The sequence below is a fragment of the Crinia signifera genome, chromosome 11 (assembly GCF_055691185.1).
Source record: "Crinia signifera chromosome 11, ASM5569118v1, whole genome shotgun sequence".
Lineage (NCBI taxonomy): Eukaryota > Metazoa > Chordata > Amphibia > Anura > Myobatrachidae > Crinia > Crinia signifera.
The window spans coordinates 42,346,149-42,369,146 of record NC_139227.1 but is presented as its reverse complement, the minus strand read 5'-3'; the positions used below and the strand labels follow the sequence as shown (position 1 = coordinate 42,369,146).

Sequence of the window (22,998 nt, the reverse complement as noted above, 5' to 3'; positions counted from 1 at the left end):
ACAGAGAAAGTTTTATATTTCATTTGTATATTAACTACTGGCTGTTTGTCTATTAACTAATGACTATGCCTGGGTGCTTCGGAGCTAGGCCCCATCCGCTGCAGAGGCTGCTGGGAAAGAAAACAACTTGCTGATATTATTCCTATTAGGAATACCTCCCAACTGACCCTATTTTGGTGGAACAGTTCAGTTTTTTGGGCAACTGTCCCTCCTGTGGTCTGCATTGTGCCCCAGTAAGGTGTGTGTGGGGGGAGGGGTGAGTATATAAAGCATCTATACACCAGGTGAGAGGGACAGGGGCATGCCAGCAGCTCATAGAGTTCTCATGAGGCCTCATGGGAAGCTTCCCTTAGCCACAAGGCCATGACCACTAATTTCGGGCATGTGCCTTCAGTGCATAAATTTTTCCCTCTTCCCGGCTGCCGAAAGTTGAGTAGGTACTTGTACTCAGGGCAGGTGGCTGGGTCAGAATACTATAAATTGGACCATGCCATCCATTTCTCCAAAATAATACACGGATCTGCACTTACTACTTTTGTTTCACCTATCGATAGATAACCAGAGAGATAGGTAGATCTAGATATATATTTATTCATATTATTAATTTTTAATCACTAATTGATTGTTTTGTCGTTGTTGCTTGCTGTTATATCCATATATGCCTTTTAGGTTATCTGCATTAAGAAACTTTTGTATTTTACAAACCAGATATTTTTATTATATACCGTATTAATATTGTTTTTGTGCTTGTTGTTTTGCAGGGATGGAGGAAGCTAGTTTGTGCCTTGGAGTTTCATCGGCTGTGCCTGACGTCGACTCTCACCTCAATAACTCTTTGCTTAATGGCCAGTATTCAATGAGTCAGAAGCTGCATCAGATCACATCTCAGCTCAGCCACGCCTTTCCTGAGCTGCAGAACCGTCAAAAAAACGACGACAAGTCTGTAACACCCCTAGAGGAAAAGAGTCATGCGTCAATGACTGGTCAACCAATCAGCAGTCAGATGGCCCTGTTAGCCAACCAACTGAATCGAGAAGTTGACAGTGGTCTCAATGGCAGGGTTGACCTGCAACAGTTTCTAAATGGACAAAACCTTGGCATCATGTCCCAAATGAGCGATATTGAGGATGATGCCAGGAAGAATAGAAAGTACCCCTGTCCGCTCTGCGGCAAGCGTTTCCGTTTTAATAGCATTCTATCCCTCCACATGCGCACTCACACTGGGGAGAAGCCTTTTAAGTGTCCATATTGTGACCATAGAGCGGCCCAAAAAGGTAACTTGAAGATCCACCTACGCACTCACAAACTCGGTAATCTCGGCAAAGGTCGAGGAAGAGTCAGAGAAGAGAACCGTCTTTTGCATGAACTGGAAGAAAGAGCAATACTAAGAGACAAGCAGATGAAAAGTAGCCTTCTCCAACCTCGCTTGGATGTGAAACCACAACAGCACTTACAACAATCTCCATTATCCAACTGTCATATCTCCATGCCAGCTAATCACAGCACATCTGATATATCCAGTAAGGCACCTTCTCCCAAGCCGGCAGTTGTCCAGGAGGAAGCAGTCGCTCCCACAACTGGATTCAGGTGCACTTTTTGCAAAGGTAAATTTAAAAAACGAGAGGAACTTGATAGACACATTAGAATTTTGCACAAGCCTTATAAGTGCACTCTTTGTGATTTTGCTGCCTCTCAAGAGGAAGAGTTAATTAGTCATGTCGAGAAAGCTCACATTACAGCTGAGTCAGTTCAAGGGCAAGGCTCAAGTGGAAATGGAGAGCAGTCGGCCAATGAGTTCCGCTGTGAAGTGTGTGGACAGGTCTTCAGTCAAGCTTGGTTCTTGAAAGGCCACATGAGAAAACACAAAGATTCCTTCGAGCACTGCTGTCAGATATGTGGGAGAAGATTCAAAGAACCTTGGTTCCTGAAGAACCACATGAAAGTCCACCTGAACAAATTGTCCGTCAAGAACAAATCCCCCAGTGAAGCGGAGGTCCCTGTGTCCATCGGTAGTGTTTCACAAGAGTCTCATGCCAACCTCTACTCCAGATACATATCCTGCTTGCAGAGTGGCTTCATGTCTTCGGACAAAGCAAGCTTGAGTGAGCATGCTCATATTTATAACAAAGGAGATTTAAAAGATAAGGAAGTTCTAGGTAAACTACTGTCCCCTATCGCTGGTTTAGCCCACAGCATGTCTGAAAGTGATAAGCACTCATTGCTCGGCTCTCTAAACCTGGTGCCTCCTCTGAAATCTAGCTGCATAGAAAGACTGCAGGCAGCAGCCAAAGCTGCTGAGATGGATCCTGTGAACAGCTACCAGGCCTGGCAACTGATGGCAAGAGGAATGGCTATGGAACACAGCTTCCTGTCTAAAGAGCAGCAGATCCAGCGCAACCACGAAGACACCTTAGCGAATGCAGTTATGTTTGATAAGGAGAAGAGGGAGTATGTGATTGTAGGAGCAGATGGCTCCAAACAGAAAATGCAAACTGACTTGGTCCATGGCTCTAAAATGTGCAGCCAGAGAGATGTGTCATCCAAACTTGAACTTCTAGAGAACACTAGAGACTTTTTGTCCCATGGTAGAAACCGCGGGCTTGATTACAATATGCAGGGCCATGGTGTCTTGAAAGATAAGCCTACTGAGTGCCCTGACTGTGGTAGGGTCTTCAGAACCTACCACCAGGTTGTCGTTCACTCACGAGTCCACAAAAGAGATAGGAAGGCAGAAGAGGAGGCGATTCAGATGAGTCTGGAGGAGCGTCGCGGGTCAGGGAGCGATCAGGAGTCTCAATCTATAAGCCGATCCACCACACCGGGATCATCTAACATCACTGAAGAGAGCGGAACCGGTGGCGCCCTTTCCCAGGCCGGAAGTGCACAGGAAGACAGTCCGCATCCATCATCACCTTCTTCTTCAGGTATGAAATTACATGTACAGTATACCTCTAACAAAATTTATCGAAACACTCACACAGCTGTTTTAAAGGGGTTTTACACCTTAAAACTCTACAGACTGATTGTAATGCTTGTATTAGATATTTACAGCAAAATCTTATACTGTACAGCAGGCTTGGGAAAACTGGTCCTCGAGATCTACCAATGGTCCACATTTTCCAAATCACCTAGCTGGTGCACAGCTGGAGTCATAACTGTCACAATATCAAACCTGCTGCATTCATTCCTACTGTAGATCCACAGGTGGGCTGATACACATGAACTGTTGGTAGATCTTGAGGACAGGTTGGGCCACCCCTGCTGTACAGTAAACCAGTGAAAACCGACCGCCAATTGCCTGACAACCACAAATTTGGATCAGATTGCTGACGCTTTAGCAGGAAGTTTGATCAGTCCATAAACAACACTGTATAATATATATTTTAGATAGATGGACTATGGGAATATATGGGTTGCGCCAGTCACTACCCCATTGGTCAAAATGCCAACAGTAGTATCCCGATGGATCCCAGTAAGTATTCCTATCTCTACTCTAGACATGCCCCTACTTCCCTGAGCAGTTTACCTCTATACCAACCCCTAGTGCCAAACCCCATTACATGCAATCGATATTTTAACTGTTGGAATCAATTAACGGTGATTCACAGTCATAATGTGCGGCTGTTCTGGTCGCCGCTGATGATAGTACCACATCAATTCTAAAGGGTTCAAAGAAACAGCTCAGATGCCAACAGCCACAAGTTGTGAAATAAATGGGGGGATGCCGGAATCCTGCACCTCTCACCGCTAATTGAATTGCCCCTTTAGTCCTAAAAACTAAAACAGTCCTAGATTTTTTATATTGTATTGCAGTGAAATACATGATATAAGGAGTACCTTCATACTGTATACTGAAGTTTCTGTTAAGTTTCTGCGTCCATGCCATCTAGGAAATGGTATACCCCTATAAGCCTAATTTAATATGGCATCTACACTTCCCTCACATCCATGGCCACGAACTTGTGTGGCCATGAGGGCGCAGTTGAGCAGGAGAACCAATCACAAGCCACAGTCAGTTAGACAGGCTCGTTATTGCGGCACCCACTTCTTCTGCCGCCGTTTTAAGCCAGGATAGAACATAAATTTGCCGGTTCCGCATTATAGAAGCATGAGAGCCTCATAGGAAACATGGCGGCCTGTAACAGCAAGAATATAAAGTATTTTAAAAAGCCCTGTAGGCATCAAGAATCCAAACAGATGGCCAGTAATTCGCTGTGCAATACGCAGTCCCCGGCCAGTTTGGGATGCAGCCCAATACCACTAACGGTAGGGATTCCATGATACAGTTTCGGTGATGAGTGAAGAGGCCAATGAAAGTTGTGTCACTGGTAAATCTGCAAAAAAAAAAGCAAATGAGAAAAAAGAAGAAGCTTTTACTAATACTGTGATCATCTTGCCGGCCTAACGAGAGAGGAAATCTGGACATAACACAATAACCTGTTACTATTAGCAACATTGATTTTTGCAATCAGGCATTTAGTCTGGTAAATAAGAGACAGTTTGAGGATCCTTCTGACAGCGCACGTGTCCAGTGATACAGGTCTGATGCTTATGGTCTGAGGTATCCTGGCTCTGTCTCTCCTGTGATTGTGCTTATATCTTAGCAGCAAGTGTAAGGCAAAAAAACAGCTGCCGTCTGCCCTGGTAACCCTGAACAAAAAGACCCATGTATTCAATAATAAAGTAGGCAGCCATTTTTTCTTCTGCAGAAAATGTTCGATACCAGTCTGTCTCTAGAAGAATTTAATTACAATGGAACTAATCCGCTCTTTAAAACAAAACACATTGCATACAATAGCTGAACTGACTATCTTGCATTTAGTTTATATATCAGTATCATTTAGCCATTGGCTGTACCACTGTCTATGACTGATATTAATATTATATTCCATGTTATTGTCAGCACCGTATTATACAGTACGATCAGTGTTATACTGTATATCTAGTGTATATAATAACATACAAATACTGTAATCAACACATCATCTCTATATATGTCTAGTGTCCTTGAGTCTCCGAAACACTGCCATCTATTGGCAGAGAGTGAAACTATATCTCTTTCTCACACATGCACAAACACAGAAGGTAGCAGAATAGCTTTTGAAGCAGGCTTACTAGGCAGGCTTTCTAGTTTAGAAATAATTTACAAAATATAACTTTTCGGTACTTGTGTGTTAACACGGTGCCCACCTTTTCCATCGTAGGCCATCGTATAACCAAAAAATCGGGTCCAATCGCGTCGCAACGCATGCGATTGGACCCGATTTTTAATCGCACAGGCACCCAGATGCCTGATTCCTATGTTAAATGCCCCCCCAGACCTGATATTTAAATGCCGGGGGGCACTATCCACTTTTAGTGGGGGGCACTATCCACTTCGGCATGGAGTTGATTTTATATAGTATAGCCCGAAGCGTGGCGAGCGCAGCGAGCCCCATGAGGGGACGCGGATGACTTCACATATATTCCGCGTCCGCTCGCCACGCTTCGGGTTTGGTGGCTCGCTGCGCTAGTCACACTATATAAAATCAACTCCACGCCGACGTGGATAGTGGGGGTATGAAAAGGTCGGAGGATGCGTACCGCAGCCGCTCGCCACGCTTCGGGTTGGCGTTGATAGTGGGGTGGCGTTAACAATGGGGGGGGGGGGGGGCGTTTAACATAGTCATTACCCATCAGGGTGGGTATACAATAAAAAATCGGTTCTGGGGGGGAATTTAACATGGGAATAAGCCCAAATCGGCATGATCGCGTCGCATCGCATGCGATGCAACGCGATATTAAAATTGTATGCTCACGCCCGGGGAAAGGCTCCCAGGGAAATCGGGTCCCATCGCATACCTTAATTAGTGGCATGTGATGCAATGCTATGGGCGCCGTGATAATACACAAGTACCAATTTTTCATTTAAAATCATCGTCAGGCACTTTCCCACTGTCGGCAGAATTGAAGACAGTTGATGTAGGAACAACTTATGAAGGCAGATTTTATTTGCTGTGGAACTGTCTTAATGACTTACAGCAGCCTTGCGCATTACACTGCGGAAAGCTGATTCTGTACGCAGAATCTCACTTGTAAATTAATCTGCTCCGTAGAGGTTACAAGTGGTTTAGGCTAAACCTTTTAGACTATACATCGTCCTGTAGAGCATTAGAACATTCACAGATATCACAGATCAAGCTATGGCGAAGAGTGCATTGGAACATTTATAGTCATAGATTAACCTGTAGCCAATCAGAGCATTAGAACATTCACAACAAAGAGATTAAAATTACAACTGCTTAATCGACATCAACAATATACATTTCCAGCTGCAGTGGCGGCTCCCGGGGTGGGGCTACAGTGCAGTTTAAAATTCAAATAGGGTAGTCCGCACTAACTGCCACCTCAAACACTGTCAAACATCACTGTCTGGGACTTACTAGCAGTGGGTGCGGCTTCTCTATTTGAATTTGCACTACTGCCCCACCTCTGGATCGGCCACTGCCCAGCTAATTTCTGCTCTATTTAATCCTGCGGAAGAGGTCTGGCTGAATGTGATATTTTTGTAATGCGGGCAGCTCATGTCTTCAGGCAGCACATATTTCAGTGTCTCCTCCGCGCGCCCCTTCCGCCACCATTTACACCCCCCCACCATTTACCACGATGTATTAGATAAGATGTGCCAACTTTAGATGATTTTTCCCTTTTAAAGCCCTGAAAGGGATATAATTGGATCCCTCCCCGTACCCATCGTGGCACCTGTGGCAATGTGCGCATGCACAGAAGGTTTCCCAGGTCATAAACCCCAGAAGGTATTCTATGACAAAGGACAGCTCTTACCGAGAGAGCTGTCATTTGTGATTTTACTATACATACCCACACACAGACAGAGTATCTGCTTATTAGGTTAGTCATATATTCTTAGCAGGATCTATACAATCCCATACGTTAATCAGTGACCTGCAGCTGTCTACCATAATGTATGTGTAGCTATATTTGAAACATACATATTCTTGTACAGTATTTGTATTATTTTGTTACTGAGATAAGTTTACTTTTTTTTCTAAGGGTTGCAGACAGACCCTAAATGCAGCAAGAATACAGCAAAGTAAATAAATAAATTAGGAAATACTTGGGAGAAGCAAAAAAGTCAAATGTACATTTATTTTTAATGGCCTGCAGATTAGATTTCACAGCGATTACATGATTGTCTTTCCCAGTGATTACGACTTATACATTAAGGTGGCTACATCTGGAGATTCTGCCGGTTCCCATGTGACACATGACCTTGTGGAAACCAGAGACGGATAATCCCAGACAGATCTATAAAGGCCATCAACGTGGTGTCATGTCAAGCTCCAAACTCCAACTAAAATGGTGCATTTTTTGGATAACAGACGTCCAAATGTTTGTAGGGGAAAGACAGTACTGAGTTTCTGATTGGGACTAATGCTGGGTACACACCAGGACAACAAGGGTCCGGTCCCATCAATCTAGATCCAATTCCGACCGATTGGATATAGATTGGGTGGTGATTGGGCCCTTTTCTGTCCTGGTGTGGACCTGGTGTGGACGATCCGATGCGCGGTCCCGCGGGTCGGCCGGTCATTATTCAGATCCTACCTGCAGCAGTTAGGATCTGGAACCGACCATACTCCCGGGTGTGGGTCGCCATCGGATCGGACCCACTCACGGTCGTGCCCCCCGCGTGATCGTGAGCGGGTCGGAAGAAACACTGACGACCCGCTCACATAGTGTATATTGAGTGGGTCGTCCTGGTGTGTACCCCACATAAGGCTTCTTGGAAATTTACTGTAATTCTGGATCTTTAATGGTCTTTTCAACATTTTCATTAGCTGATGTCTGGGTGCCACACCTTGAATGGTTCACCTAAACTTTCCCCCTCAGTACTTTTAAGGAGACCCTAATTCAGCAGTCTCTGATTGAATTGGGCCTCTGCTGTTTTTGAATTTATTAATTTAATCATTCTGAAGACTGCCGAACCTTGAAAATCCCAATTCCCTGATTTTTAAGAAGTGTTATTACCAGAAAGGGAAAGGTAGTCCATTCCATAGAATGGATTTCTCCTATTTTAATCAGGTGTCAGTCCATCTGAATCTATTGCCCTATCAGTGAGGCTTTGCTCAAGTCAACGATATGGCTGCCGTATTGCCTGCACTGAATTAAGGCCCTCATTCACTATGGATCACTTATGCGATCCGTGGTGTCGTTTCAGAATGGTCGGTTCAGTTGGGGGTATTACTATTATTCCTTGTGAGACCAGTGTCAATTTTATAAAGTTTGGAGGTAGGACACAAATTTATAGTTTGCAGGGGTGCTGAGAACCCTAGCGCTGGCCCTGGCTCCGCCTAATGGGGGTGGGGTTGAAGCCAGGTGAAATGAGTTCAACTACCTCCCCAACACCACTTTAAGCCCTTCCTATGTGAAGTTTGTCATCTCGTATTTACAAGGTTGTCATTCATTTTTAACAGAACAAAGTTCAAAAAGTTGAAACGACTTTTCCCCTTTCCGAGCGTCTCGTGAAAAGGCTCATAATATTTATTGTGGGTTGGGGTAGATGGCAGGTGAAATAAGTTTCCCCACCTCCTCAGGACCACTTTAAGCCCTTCCTACGTTAGGTTTGTCATCTTCTCATTATTACGAGGTTTTCATTAATTTATTCTAACAGAACAAAGTTCAAAAAGTTGAAACAACTTTTCCGCTCTCCGAGAGTCTCGTGAAAAGGCTCCGAGCTCATAATATTTGCTGTATTAGTGCAGTTCTGGGACCTTGTTAATTTCAATGGACAGTGTCGTGTTCCCACTTCGCCTGTATCTTCATTTTCCTAGTAAATATTGATGATTCTCAGTGTATTCTCCTCAGACATAAATTTGGTTTTAACGACTAATTTAGAGAACTGCTATTTTTTTAATGCTGGAACTGCGCCTTTTTAAGTGTGCAATCTAGAGCATGAAATAAATGCCACAATAAAACATCTAGCAAAATGAGATAACAGGAATTACTATGGTGAAACACAAAAACTCGACTTCCGAAGTACAACTTTGAATCTCCACGTTTCTTTGCCTTTCGTTCAGGAGATCCCGAGAAACACAGATTTTTTTTTAAATGTAATTTATATATAAAAAGAAAAATCCAAGCAATGATTTATTTTGCTATATAGTGCTCTTAACGTGGTGGTACAGCGGCAGCTAAATTCATCATAAATTCCTTTTTTCACTGCTGCTCTCGAAGTGATCTCCAGTGCCTGTCTCTTAATGAGGGACAGCAAAAGGCTTTTGTTACCTGATGTCATTCTTTGTAAATTGGGCTTGCGAGCTTGACGGGCTGGGGCGGGGTCTGGTGTATAAATATCTTTCGCAGCCTGGGAATCAGAAGGATCAGCCCTGTAATTAGACAGTTATGTCGGATGGCGTGACCATCGCTGGTACTTGTTGGTTATGAGAGGACGTATGAATCAATCGATCGGTGACAGCCAAATCTGGGAAATGGAACTCTCCACAGTGTTGGGAATTTAGGGGGCGACTCAGGCCTGATAGCGAACAGGTCAGCGCCTCCCCACGTACACAGAACCTTGCATGTAGGCATGGAACCTGCTAAAAAGGCCCTCCAATAATGACCAACACCTTGGAGGAGACATATGCTAGAGGCCTACTGGACCTCTAGTATCTGCCAGAGGAACACAGCATGTACAGCATTACCCAGAAGTGCTGGATTCTGGGAGTGCTGGCAGGCTGTGAGCATGGAACCCCCTGGCAACCAGCATGTAACCCTGTGGCAATGAGCACGTAACCCCCTGACAACAAGCATATAAACCGTTGGCAATGAGCATGTAACTCTCTGACAACAAGCATGTAACCCCCTGCCAACGAGCAAGCAACGACTGGCCATGAGTTTGTAACCACTGGCAACAAGCATGCAACCCTTGGCAGTGCTGTGCCAAATTTCTTGTTACGCCACTGCTGTAACCAGTGACTGCACCCAGTAGACTATAAGCAATAGGCTAAATGATTGGTGCAGCTTCCTTCTCATGTTCCACAAAATGGCTGACGCCATAGGCTGCTTTTGTGTCATCCCTGGTTCCTAGATAACTGATGGGCTGCATTGACGTTGGTCCACCTCAGAAAATGGCTGCTTCCACCGGGTGTTACGTTATACGTAAGTCTTCATAAAAGAATATGTCTTAAATGCTCTAAAACCCCATGGACAAAGGTTCCTAGCCAAACAGCATCCTATAACCTATATTCTCTGTATTAGAAAGGAAACAAGTAGCCACCGGTGGCTCATGCAGACAGATAGATGACACCGGCCGGGCCTTCTGATGATAGACATCTTCTAAACAGACTGAGAAATGCAAGAGAGAAAAAAAAAAAACTAAGCAAAAAAAAATTAAACCCGAGGATTAAGATCTTCCTTTTTTTTTTCTTGTGCATTCCAATTGTTCTTAAAATATTTGGCAATGTCAATTAGTAATTGAGCAGAGTTAGCTGATGAACGCAATTTTCCAGTAGACTGAGCACCCTATTGTTGTAGAGCTAACAGCAGATTTCGAAGGTCATTATCATTCCCTGGTAGCTTGGCCCAGCTGCTTCTCGTTGCGAGAGCCAAAACTTCGCACCGGGGCCTTGGGATGGTATGCATGCAGATTTACGCGGCTGGAGGGGGGGTGAGGAGTGGGTGAGACACTGAGAGAGTCACATGACCCGGCATTACTAAAGTGTGTCACTGGACTTATTAACACATTCCGAGCCGCAAGTTAAGACTTAGATTAAAATTTACGTGAAACTGAACGATGAGTTTTATTTTATTGTGTGTATATATGGAGCATACTTCCTGCAAATTGGATTTTTTTCAGAACCCTTTATATCTTTTATAATTACCTTTTAATTTCTTTGAGCAATTTTTTTCTCTCTGATCTCTGCACCCTTTTCTTTTCATTTTTATTTACTATAAAGTACCATATAAATACATAGGGCCTTATTCTAGTTCACTCTTTCTGACAAAATCCTTCTTAGATGGACAAAACCATGTGCACTGCAGGGGGAAAGATGTAAAATGTGCAGAGAGAATTAGATTTGGGTGAGTTATTTTGTTTCTGTGCAGGGTAAATACTGGCTGCTTTATTTTTACACTGCAATATAGATCTCACTTTGAAGTAAAACCCCACCCAAATCTATCTCTCTCTGCACAAGTAACATCTGCCCCCCTGCAGTGCACATGGTTTTGTCCATCTAAGAAGGATTTTGTCAGAAAGAGTGAACTAGAATAAGGCCCTTACTGTATACCTACAGTACATACCTTTGCAGAGTCCCGAGATTTTCAGACTCAAGCTCTTTCCACACGTGAGCTTAAAATCTAGGGGGCCATTCAGACCCCCTCACTGGGTACGCAGTGCGCATGCCCAGCCCTGTAGTGTCGCTATAGCCTGGCCAAATAGGCTGTGGGGGCAAGGCAATTCTGTCACAATGTGTTTGGGAGTGGCAAGATGTAGTTTGACGTGACGTCTATCTCTGACTTCTAATACATCTTGATTTTGCTAAGTCAAAATCACCCAGCCCGATTCCCATGTGTACATAGCTATCAATTCGCAATTCACTTGCTAATTTGCATGGGGCGCGGTCTCTTTCTGTCTGGGTGGCGGCTATCTATTTGCAAATTCGCTCATCAACGATCAGGTCTGAATCAGGCTCTAAACACTGTGATAACACTGTGGAATAAATGGCCAAAACTGGGGAAAGGAGGCTTTAAAACCACTAATTGTCAGGCAGCCATATTTGGTTCCCTTCCAGAGGATTTTTGCAAAGGAGACAAATGATTTGTAGAAAAACACTGATAATGCCATGCATACGCAAAAGATAATGACATGCATACGCACGCTTACAGGGCATTAAACTTGCTGTTTATGGGGAGAATAAAAAGGTATACTGTATGCAGAATTGTTGCTTTAATTCAGTGCATAATATTAATTCTGTTTCACTCTTGGCAAGGGATCCGGTTTGCACCAGCAGCGAGGACAGTAAGTGCGGAATCCAATGTGGTTATTTGTTGCCTTTTCGGATTCTTTGTACAGTTACCTACACTATAATCTCATTTTTAAATGCATGGAATATATTATTCCATAAACATGTTATTATTGTAAGCACATCACGGCTTGTTCAGTAGGAAGAAAGAAAGGAGAGAAAAAAAACAGGATAAAAAAGTTCATTTTTTTGACAGCGGTGTTATCATGCTGAGATGTGTTTGGATTGGCAGGCAGTGATTTCAGAGGATAATAAACAGAATTTCATAGTAAAAACAATATTTAACATGGCGGAGCTCTTGGTACAGTGCGGTATCAAGTTCTGCAAAATGCAAGCGGCAGGGTTTTTATTTTAGGCTCAGCTGCTATAACTGTGCGCAGCCTTTCATTCTCTGATACGGAATATGGTCCACGCAGCGTCCTGTTTCCTGGGAATCTGCAGAACTTCAGTGGCGGGTATTGGAGCTGCGTACAGCCAGCCATTGGGTAAGGGACTCACAACATTGGGGCAGGCCTTGGTTAACTCACTGGAATATTCTCATGTTTCTCTTCTAGTGCCAGATGTATCAAGTTTTAAAAAGTGATACAGTGGAGAGTGATAAACAGCCAGCCAATCAGCTCCTACCTGTCATTTTCAAACCCAGCCTATAACATGACAGGTATGAGCTGATTGGCTGGCTGTTTTTCACTCTCCACTTTATCACTTTTTTGTAGCTTGATACATCTGGCCCCTACTAGAGCAGTTTGTTGACAGAACAAGGGAGGAGGAAATGCTGAGGATAGACAGTGTCTATGTCGACACTAAAAGGTACACATGGAAAAGGTTGACACATAAAAAGGTCAACATGGGTTTTTTTCATGTGTCACCTGAGCAAGTGCCCCCCCCCCTTGTCGACACCTGAGCAAGTGCCGCCCCCCTCCCCCCTTACCATGCTTTTGGCAAGATGCCTCGCTCCGCTATAGCTGTGCTAGGCACACTTTACTGTTCCTTTGTCAAAGTGGATGTTAAAGTCTGAAAAGTCCACAAAATGAGAAAAAAAACAAGACCTTGTGCCAACCTATTGACCCAAACCATTACCTTTCGATGTTTTAAAGTGTGAACTTCTTCATAGGTGATATTTTTTTGCGCAGGGAAGCGTCATTATTAGGTATATAATACTTGCCTGGTGTAAGCCACTGTATTCTTTACTGTTTAAATATTGCATCTTTCAATATGTGAACGTGGTACTTGTTTAGTTTCACGGCGGCACTTCCCAGCAGATCGTATGTAAATTGCATGCAAATTGCACAAGATATTTGCATACTATTTGCATACAATTCGATCTGCGATTGAACACACCCCCATTATCCACGTCAGGGTGAGCACAGTGTGCCCCGCAAGGGGACGCGATACGCATACTCCCGACCTGTTCATACCCCCACTATCCACATCAGTGTGGAGTCGACTATATAAATCGTGGCGAGCCACCGAGTCTGAAGCGCGGCGAGCCCAGCGAGGGTCCGCTTAAACCGAGCCCAAGCGTGCGAGGGGCCGCGGAATACACGTACTCAAGTAATCCATGTCCCCTCGCAGGGCTCGCTGCGCTCGCCACGCTTCGGGCTCATTTTCCGCGCTTCGGGCTCAGTGGCACGCTGCGCTCGCCACACTTTATAAAATCAACTCCACGCCAACATGGATAGTGGGGGTATGAACAGGTCGGGAGGACACTCACCACGCTTCGGGCTCACATGGATAGTGGGGGTTTGCTAAATCGCATCGCGGATCGAATCATACGCAAATCGTATTCAAATCAGTTGTGATATTTGCATGCAATTTGCATACGATTTGCATGTGATTTGCATACAATGCGATCTGGTGGGAAGTGCCGCCGTGAAACTAAACAAGTAGCGTAAACGTTTTTAAGTATTTTTTATTTTCATCTTTTTAATAGTCTTAACTTTTTTATATTTATTTTTAAATATTATTAATACAGTAATAATAAAGAGCAAAACTGACAGCCCACATCTCGGCTTATAGGCCTGGCGTGCACATATGTTCCGCACACGGCCTGGAGAAGTGGTGAATTAACCCTTTATATTCCAGGACAGCGTCCACCTGGTGGCTAAGTATCGCTCAGCCTCCACGTAGCAATGACTTTTGATAAATTGCATCGATAAGGGAATGTTTCATGTGCCCAATAAAAAAGTCAAATGTACCTGCCATGTGTCTGTGGTTTCCACTGCAGTCACATGCCACTGTGCAGAATTACAATTCATTAATTGCAGCATGAAGAAACAAACCAAGGAGAGATGGAAAAAATAACACATTGCTGCTGTAAATCAATGAATCGATCATGTCATCATAACCCTTTGTCTAGAGGGTATATTTATAAAGCAGAGGCAGTTCTAGGCTTTGCCCTGTGCCCCCAGTGGACCAACTGCCCCCCATTGGCCAGCTTTGCCTCTTGAATGCAAATGGTAGCACTTCGACTTTAAGTGCAATCCTTTGTGTTGTGCAGCAAACCACTAAGAGCGTTCCGTACAATTTAAAATGTCCTTTTTGTTCCCATTGAACAGTCTAGTTTGGTAAAGGAGGTACAGGGTGATATTGTGTTTCAATATAGGTAGATGATATACAATCAGAATATTAAGTATAGTTTTTTTCCTTCATGCACCATTAACTGGATGGGGCAATTTTTCACTATTTGCAAAATCCTTAGTAACGCCGTGGGCTTTAAAAACATATAATTGCACATAAAACACGTCCGTCAGGGAAGCTCACTTAACAAATTGTACACCAGTAAAAGTCCTTTGAATGGAAATGCTTTAGTGACTCAGTTGGTGCATATCTCCTACCCGCTCTACTATACCTTGTTATTTCAAAGCACTTTATCAGCGATTACTTGTTAAGAGTTTAGCAATTTTATGTACTAAATACAACGTCACTTTACCACGACTGTATAATATAGCCGGACTCAAAGCAATTAAGGGGGTAAGAACACAGTCTCATGGCGAAGATTTAGACAAACAACAATACACAAACATTTTAAGAATTCTTAGAATATGTGTTTTTTGTGCTTTCAGAGCAGCCTACTCCATGCCATTGTGTGTTCTGGCTGCTGGACAATTAGTGTTACACACATTAGCTAAAAAGAAAGTATTTTGCAATTTTCTAAACAATTTAAACGAGCTAGGAGAAGAAGCGGTATGTACAATTGTTATTGTAGTGAGGTTATCTGTCCTATCGTGGCACAATTGATTATATTTTGTATATGCTAACAAGTAAATGCCCTAATACTGTGTATATATATATATAATATATATATATATATATATATATATGTAGCGCCTTTCATCCAGCACCGGGGCTCGCCAGACCACCCCCACTGGTGAGCGGACGCTACATCTGACTGGGACACGCCAGCATCCCACACGCACCCCCTGAGCCCTAGTTTCCCGTCGGCGGGGAACGGGACCCCTGCCTGTTTCTACTTCAGGTAGACGGGCAGGGTTAGGGGGGAGTAGGGAGGTGGGGGAACGCTTTGGGGACTGGCGGTGCGCAACCGCTTTCCCTCGCTGGACTCGCTGCGCTCGCCACGCTTCTGGGTGACATGGATAGTTAGGCGTGCATGGGTGCATTTAAAATGAAGTACCATCACATCTCATGTTATGAGTACTTATACAATGAAAAATCGCATCGCATCGCATTGCATTGCACAGACAAATTGGATGCAATGCGATTTCACTACGCAGATTAGCCCACTAAGCAAATAGCTTAGTGGGCGCTGTGCTAGGAAACAAGTACCCAAATTTTATACAATGTGATACGGAAAACATAAGTGTTAATAAAGTGTTAGGGTGTGCTAACCTGAAGCAGCCCAGCCATACCAACACAGGGGGCACCACACCCCCAAACCCATCCCATAAACAGTAACAAATACATCTGGGTCTAATAGCCCACATGATAATGGCTTACAACATCTGAGAGCCAGCTTACCTGGAGATACCCCTGGCTTCTCCAATGGCACTCTGGCATCAGCCATCCCTCCTAATGCTGACCCATCGATGCCTCTCTAAACTACACAACACATATATTGACAAGCTGCTCAATCAGATTGTGATGTCACTCAGGTGCTTAAAGGTAGGGGTATTTATGGTCAGGAAAAACATTTTGTATCTCAGATATACGCAACCAAGATCTCTGTATTATCTGATCATTGTATAGTGTTATTTCTCACTCAGTGTGCAATTGGAATACAACATTTTTTTTCTTAACCAGAATTACCCCCTCCCTTTTAGCACCTGAGTGACAGCACAATCTGATTGAACAGCTTGTCAATAAATGTGTTGTATAATTAATCATAGATGCCATCTTGCAGGCTTGACAGTGCATAGGTGTGGCTAAACATAAGAAGCAAGGTTGAGGTATAATGCAAAAAGGAGGTTGTATAAGGGATGTGGCTGCAGGTTTGGATCAACTGGTCTATTAAAGCACCCCCACCGCCCGTGTATGAATCGTTGAGACTATGGTAAGCTCTCCTCACTTAGCTCCACGAGATTTGCCCACTCTTCTGGGAGTCGGGAGCACCGCCAGACTTTTGGGAGATTCTCACGTGTTCTGGTAACGTAGCCAAGTATGATTGATCTAGTTGTCTTAGTGACATAAAGAAGATGCATATTTTGTGAAAAAAATTCTGTTGGGACATTTGGTGCTGCTAAGTCGCAAAATCTGTGGCATTCCAAATGTGGATATTTGGTGCAATTTCAGTATAAGAGGTAAATTTACTAAAGATTCTAAAAATGGAAAAAAGGGACACTGTCCACAACAACCAATCAGATTATGTCTCTCATTTTCTAGGATGCAATAGAGAAATGATCTAGATATAGACAGAATCTGATTGGTTGCTGTGGACAACATCCCCTTTGACGGAGGCTGTGGTTCTAACCAACGCCATCACTAAATAGAATTGCTTTGGTAGCATATGGGCTCATTGATATGATTGCTCTTGCAACTTGTTCACGGGAACCCTACTGGCTGTGCATGTGTATTACAACCACCTGGGTGCAATGCCTACATTGGCCAGAAGACAGTCATACATACCGATGACCATACATATCATTATTGTATGCTGCTGATGACAGGGGTGCAGGCTGCAAGATACAGTATTCGCTGATAACAGCCAGGACCTGATCTATGCAATCAAGAGACTTCCTCAGTACATGGTGACCCTTCACTGACATATATTCTTCAAAGTCTGAACATACAGTGGGGACACAAGAGGGGATGCTACCCAAATTGGGGCACAGCAGAGCCAAACTGGGGGTATCACATCCCTATAGAGTGAAACTATATTCAGAGAATAATTTTTTCATAAAACACTACAGTAACAAAGACCGAACGAGCCGCCGTCAGGTTCCATCAGGGGCTTGCTATAAATAGCCCCAATATTGTCAGTCCGTTCCTGACCGAACGCTATTTTTAGCCCAGTTCACGCCGTGCTTGCCATCTGGTTAGTACAGAGCAGCACACCGGCCCACGATGGGAACTTGCCACGCTCCTCCGTATTCAGAGAGCAACAAACATACCCAAGTCAGGGGTGCTTGACCAAGCCCCCTAATCCAAACCCAACACACACACTCAGAGTATTAATATAACTAATTGTCAAACTTTAACATTAATTTAGCCCTTTGAAAATCATTCATATAACACACATATATATATATATATATATATATATATATATATATATATATGAGCATCCATCTCTATAATGATATTCCTGATGATGATGATTGTAATATTACTAAATTAGGAAGATTCAAGAGATGCACAGGTATCGCCTTCTTTATCTGCACGCGGTTAACAGCAAAAGAAAAGATAGGAACCAAAAATAATAACACAATAGCGACACAGCAGAAAGCGGGCAGATTTACTTCTGAAAAATATCCCTCGCCGCGACAAATACGGAAATTATTTTTTATTAATAGTCTGCACTCCACTTTGGCTGGCCGGCCATTCCTTGTGACTCCTACTGCCTGGGGAAATCCACAGGACTTTTCTATCAATGGGTCCCGACTGTGAAGCCTCAATTGAGAGATTCATGTATTCGTACAGGGACATAAATGAAAAAAAATAAAAAAGGTTTTTGTGTCGTACAGATTACATGGCTCTTTTTCTGGTTCACTATGAACAAAAAAAGTATTTAAAAAAAAAAAAACCTAGTTTGACAATAAAAATTGCAGATTTTTTTTGTTTTAATTATGGTATTTTGTTGCCTTCTACAACGTGACTTTTTTGGGGGGTTATTAATTTAATCTTGCAAGGACACCCAGTTAATTGCTAAGGTCGTTGCTCACCGTGTTCTGTTGTCTGGTAATGGTTTATATTGATAAACAAAGACCCACCTCCAATTTAAGGTATCAAATAACAGCCTTTGCATCAAATTGACAGTCGCAGTGATTTTTGCTTTTTTCATTTAAAGGTCTCACGGTTTAAAAAAAAAATTGATATTTAAAAAAAAAAGATGGATGATTTATGATTTTAACATCTCATAAACATCCTTTGTAACAGAATAGGCAGTCAGAAGCTTAACACATTGTTCGCATTTGACTACATATCTTCGAAAGCGTTGCAGCTGTGCCTATACTCACAATAGCAGATTAATTAACACAATCGTGTTGCCTTGGCTCGCACTCAATGAGTAGGTCTGTTGTGGGATAGATAGGTAAATCCTTAAAATGTGAATGAGATAAAGCATAGACTATGGAAGCTCCACGGCGTGCCAGCGTCATTTCTGTTCTAGGCAGCCCCGTCGGAGACGATGGACTAATCACGGCGCCATAGTGTGTTAGTATGCAGCCACGCCTCTTTCCAGTGACATCATTATAATGTCAATTAGATGTCACTAAGGGAAATTTGTATAAAACCCATTAGAAGTACAACCAGACTATATCCATATTAGTGAGTATGCTGCATTGTTGTGTTTTGGCATATCACTCCCGTAAACAGATCACTATCCACTGTCCAATTTCATTTCTATATAGCAGATGTTAATTTTCTGGTCAATGGAACTGAAACTCTGGTGGAGTTTTGCAAATTTAACAGCATCGTAACGCATCCAAATCCGGCGACGGATTGCTCGTCCATCTGCTATTGCTATCATTCCGTTATGTGCTGTTGATATATTTAATAATGCATGTTCAAAATCAGTGGCGTAAGTTCATCCATGTCGCCCGGAGGCAAGAAAAAAGTTGGTGCCCCCCCCCAAAAAGTGAGATAGCTAGAGACAGATGTGGAACTAGAGCAGGGTTGCCGACTTTCAGAAAATCCTCTCCGGGAGAAGCCCGGAGAGGAATCTTTCATTACGAATTTTTGGGGGCGGGTCTTAACCGTGACGTCATTAAGCCCCGCCCCCATTCCGGGAAATAGACGAAATAACTGATATCCATGGAGGGGGCGGGGCTAAAACGTCACGATTGTGCCGTTTTAGCTCCGCCCCCTCCCCTGAGACCCGCGGATTGCGGCATATAAATGCCGCGATCGGGGGGCTCAGTGGGGGTCCCCCTGATTCCGGGAGGGTTGCCCACCCTTCCGGGGGCCGGGAGGAAGGACCCGATTTTCGGGAGACTCCCGCAAATTCCGGGAGGGTCGGCAACCCTGAACTAGAGAGTTATGCTTCGTCCCCATACTGAAAATGGGAACAGATTGCACCAAAGGAGGGCTGTGTGTGTATGATTAGGGTTATAGGCTGCGGGCTGGGTGTGTGTGTATGGTTAGGGTTATAGGCTGTGGGGTGTGTGTATTGTTAGGGTTATAGGCTGTGGGGTGTGTGTGTATGGTTAGGGTTATAGGCTGCAGTGTGTATGTGTGTATGGTTAGGGTTATAAGCTGCAGGGTGTGTGTATGGTTAGAGTTATAGGCTGCGGGGGGGTTTATGGTTAGGGTTATAGGCTGCGGGGTATGTGTGTAGTTAGGGTTATAGGCTGCGGGGTGTGTGTGTGTATGGTTAGGGTTATAGGCTGCAGGGTGTGTGTGTGTGTGTATGGTTAGGGTTATAGGCTGCAGGGTGTGTGTGTGTGTGTGTGTGTGTGTGTGTGTGTGTGTGTGGTTAGGGTTATAGGCTACTGGGTGTGTGTGTGTGTGTGTGTGTGTGTGTGTGTGTGTGTGTGTGTGTGTAGTTAGGGTTATAGGCTGTGGGGGGGAGTAGAGTTAGGCTACAGGGGGGTGTAAAATTAGGGTGAGGCTACTGGGGTGTATGGTTAGAGTTAGGCTGAGAGGAGGGGGTGTATATTTGGGCTGTGGGGGTGTATAGTTATTCCGCGGGGGTGGGCGGTGTATAGTTAGGCTGCAGGAGTAGGGGTGTATAGTAGGGCTGTGGGGGGTATATATTTAAGCTGTGGGGCGTGTATAGGTAGGCTGTGGGGGGGGGGGGGGGGGTGTATAGTTAGGCTGCGAGGGATGAGGGTTTATTGAGTTGGTTAGACTGCAAGATGGTAACTAGAGAGTTAGGCATCTTAGATGTACTCACAGTGCCAGGGGCGGAGGTCTACGGTCCATGCGGCAGCAGTGTCCTCAGGGAGGTAGAGACTGCTTCCTCTGCTGTAGGCTGTCCTGCAGGATAGGCGCGCCGCTGGTGATAATAGCCCAGAAATCAGGTGGCTGGCATTTTTGGGTCTAGGAGACGCTAAGTGACCTAAGCCACACACCCCTCTGCTGGCACCGCTAATCTCCCTCCAGCAGCGCAGCCTGGGGAGACCCGACTCCTGACACGGCAGACAGTGTGGGTAAGCCGCGGCGGAAGGGAGGTACAGCTCACGGCGAGTGCCTGCGGATTCCCTGAGCTTCTGCGCCTCCAGGTCTCTACTACTACCTGGGAGCCTCCTGCTGGTCTGGACCCAGAGTAGTAGTGAATTGCTTTTCCGACTACTGGCTGCGCCGCTGCGGAGTCTCAGCCGACGACTCCTTCTCACTGTTGGGGAGGCGGGGGGCATACGGGGATGGGCGACGCACCGCTGCATAAAATAAGGGTACCGCCGGGCAGCACCTCTGAGTGGAACTTCGGGGGGCAATGGAGCCGGTGCCCCCTTTAAGGCTGGCGCCCGGCGGCAGATGACTCCATTGCCTCCGGGAGTTCCGCCACTGTTCAAAATAGGCTTTTTTATTAGAGATGAGCGAGTTCAGATTTAATTGGATCTCAAAAAAACAGCATCTTATTGGCTATTGGCTCTCACGTGTTTTGAATTGCCAATGAGAAAATCCAGATAGAAGAACTGGAAAGAACCAAGTAAATCTGAAGTTGCTCAGTTCTTTTTTTAATTACATATATATATTATATATATTATATTAACTTTTATGGCAAAATAGAACAGGGGCCTGATTCAGAGATTCAGAGTGTGTTTTTTACCGCAACACAGCTGCTGATATCAACGAGCAAAGCTGGCAAAAATGAAAATTATGCGACTTATTTGCATATGCACAAGTAGGCCTATGGCTGCGCAGGCTGGCCGGACACATGAAACATCGACTTCACGTCCATCTGTGAATCAGGCCCAGAGCACATCCTAATGTATAGGTCAGTAGCTGTAAATTCCTTACATCACACATTTATCGGACGATGATGTAATCACAGAACCGCCTTTGTTTTAGCAATGAGCGAGATGTGAGTTGTACTTTTTGGAATTAATGGCTCTTTTTTTCCCTTGTAGGAGAATTTTGTGGCTGTTTTTCGGTAACTGACTTAAGAAAAGGTCATTTTTACAAAGAGCACCATTGTAATAGAAAATCGTTTTACATCAAGCAATTTCGAGTCTTTTATCCTGTTGTCTTAACTCTTTCTTGACACTGCGTATGAGATCTTACCGCTACTGTTGCCTTTCTTGTTCATTTATCTAGGAGCAGTTAAAGGGCACCTGTAGTCCCACAGTCCATCAATGATTGGTGACCTGTGGCCACCCCCGTACTGTTTATCATTGCCTTTTTCACAGTATTGAGTTGGATTAAAAAATTATTACTAATAAAAGCATCTGATAATTGGTCTAGTCCGGTGCACGGTTGCTGAGCAAGGAAACATAAAAGAACCTAAATTTAGAATACTTCACATTGATGGTGCAATCTGATATATTTAATTTGAAAAACCCATCAAATGTCTAACATATGGATTATTTCTATTTAACTCAACCTGCTGTCATCTCTGAAAGCCTCAGAACAGGGTGGGGCTTCTCTACTTATCATCAGTTGTCTAACAGACAGTTATGAGGTTTAGGGGCAAATACGGTATATACAAATTGTTAAACTGACGTCTGGGAGCATGGAGTTGCCTGAAGTAAGATATTTTCATTCATAATGATGATCATGTTTCTCTTCAAAAGAGTCATTGGCGTTGGGCATAATGCTCCAATTGAAAAATAAATAACTTTATCTGGAAAACCTAGGGGCTGATTCTAAAAGTTGGGAGCATAGCAAAAAAATATACTTACTGCACCTGGGTAAGACCTTGTTTCCCAGCAGGGGGCAGATGTAGTTAGGGCTGCCATCAGACATTCCGCTTTATGCCTATACATCGCTGTAGCTTCAGCCAGACCCCTTCTGTCTCTCCAACCTTGTGGTGTCTCTCTAGCCCCAGCCAGCCTTCTCCTGTTTCTCCAACCATGCATTGTCTCTGCCTCACCAGCAGGGCAGCCGAGAGGGTACTAATTACCTGGGCCCAGGCTTGCTGGAGGGGCCCCGCAGGGTAGCAACAGCAGCACACATTTCCACAGAATGTACTGTGCTGTCAGCAGACTCAGCATGAGTGTCTCACTGACAGCGTGAGAGGTCATGCTGAGCCTGCTGTCAGCGCAGCACGTGCTGTAGGTGTGTGCTGCTGCTGAGATTACATTTTTTTTTTGTTTTCTTTTACCCTCCTGTAAACATTTTGGGGGTGTGGCCTAAGTGCGGGAGGTGCCCACACCCCCACACTTAGGCCACGCCCCCAAAATTTCACCGGGGACCGGCATTCCTC

The 22,998-nt window shown here is 44.2% G+C and overlaps 1 protein-coding gene across 9 annotated transcripts in view; it reads left to right on the top strand.

Moving 5' to 3' along the window:
* The window catches only part of ZNF536 (zinc finger protein 536), a 557,864-nt gene that overhangs the window by 219,313 nt on the left and 315,553 nt on the right, over window positions 1-22,998 (top strand). For all 9 annotated transcript variants that reach the window (XM_083163799.1, XM_083163804.1, XM_083163798.1 and 6 more), the window contains exon 5: window positions 762-2,924. In XM_083163799.1, the coding sequence (XP_083019925.1) occupies window positions 764-2,924 (2,161 nt within the window). In that variant the 5' untranslated portion in view covers window positions 762-763. The remainder of the gene's footprint in view (window positions 1-761; window positions 2,925-22,998) is intronic.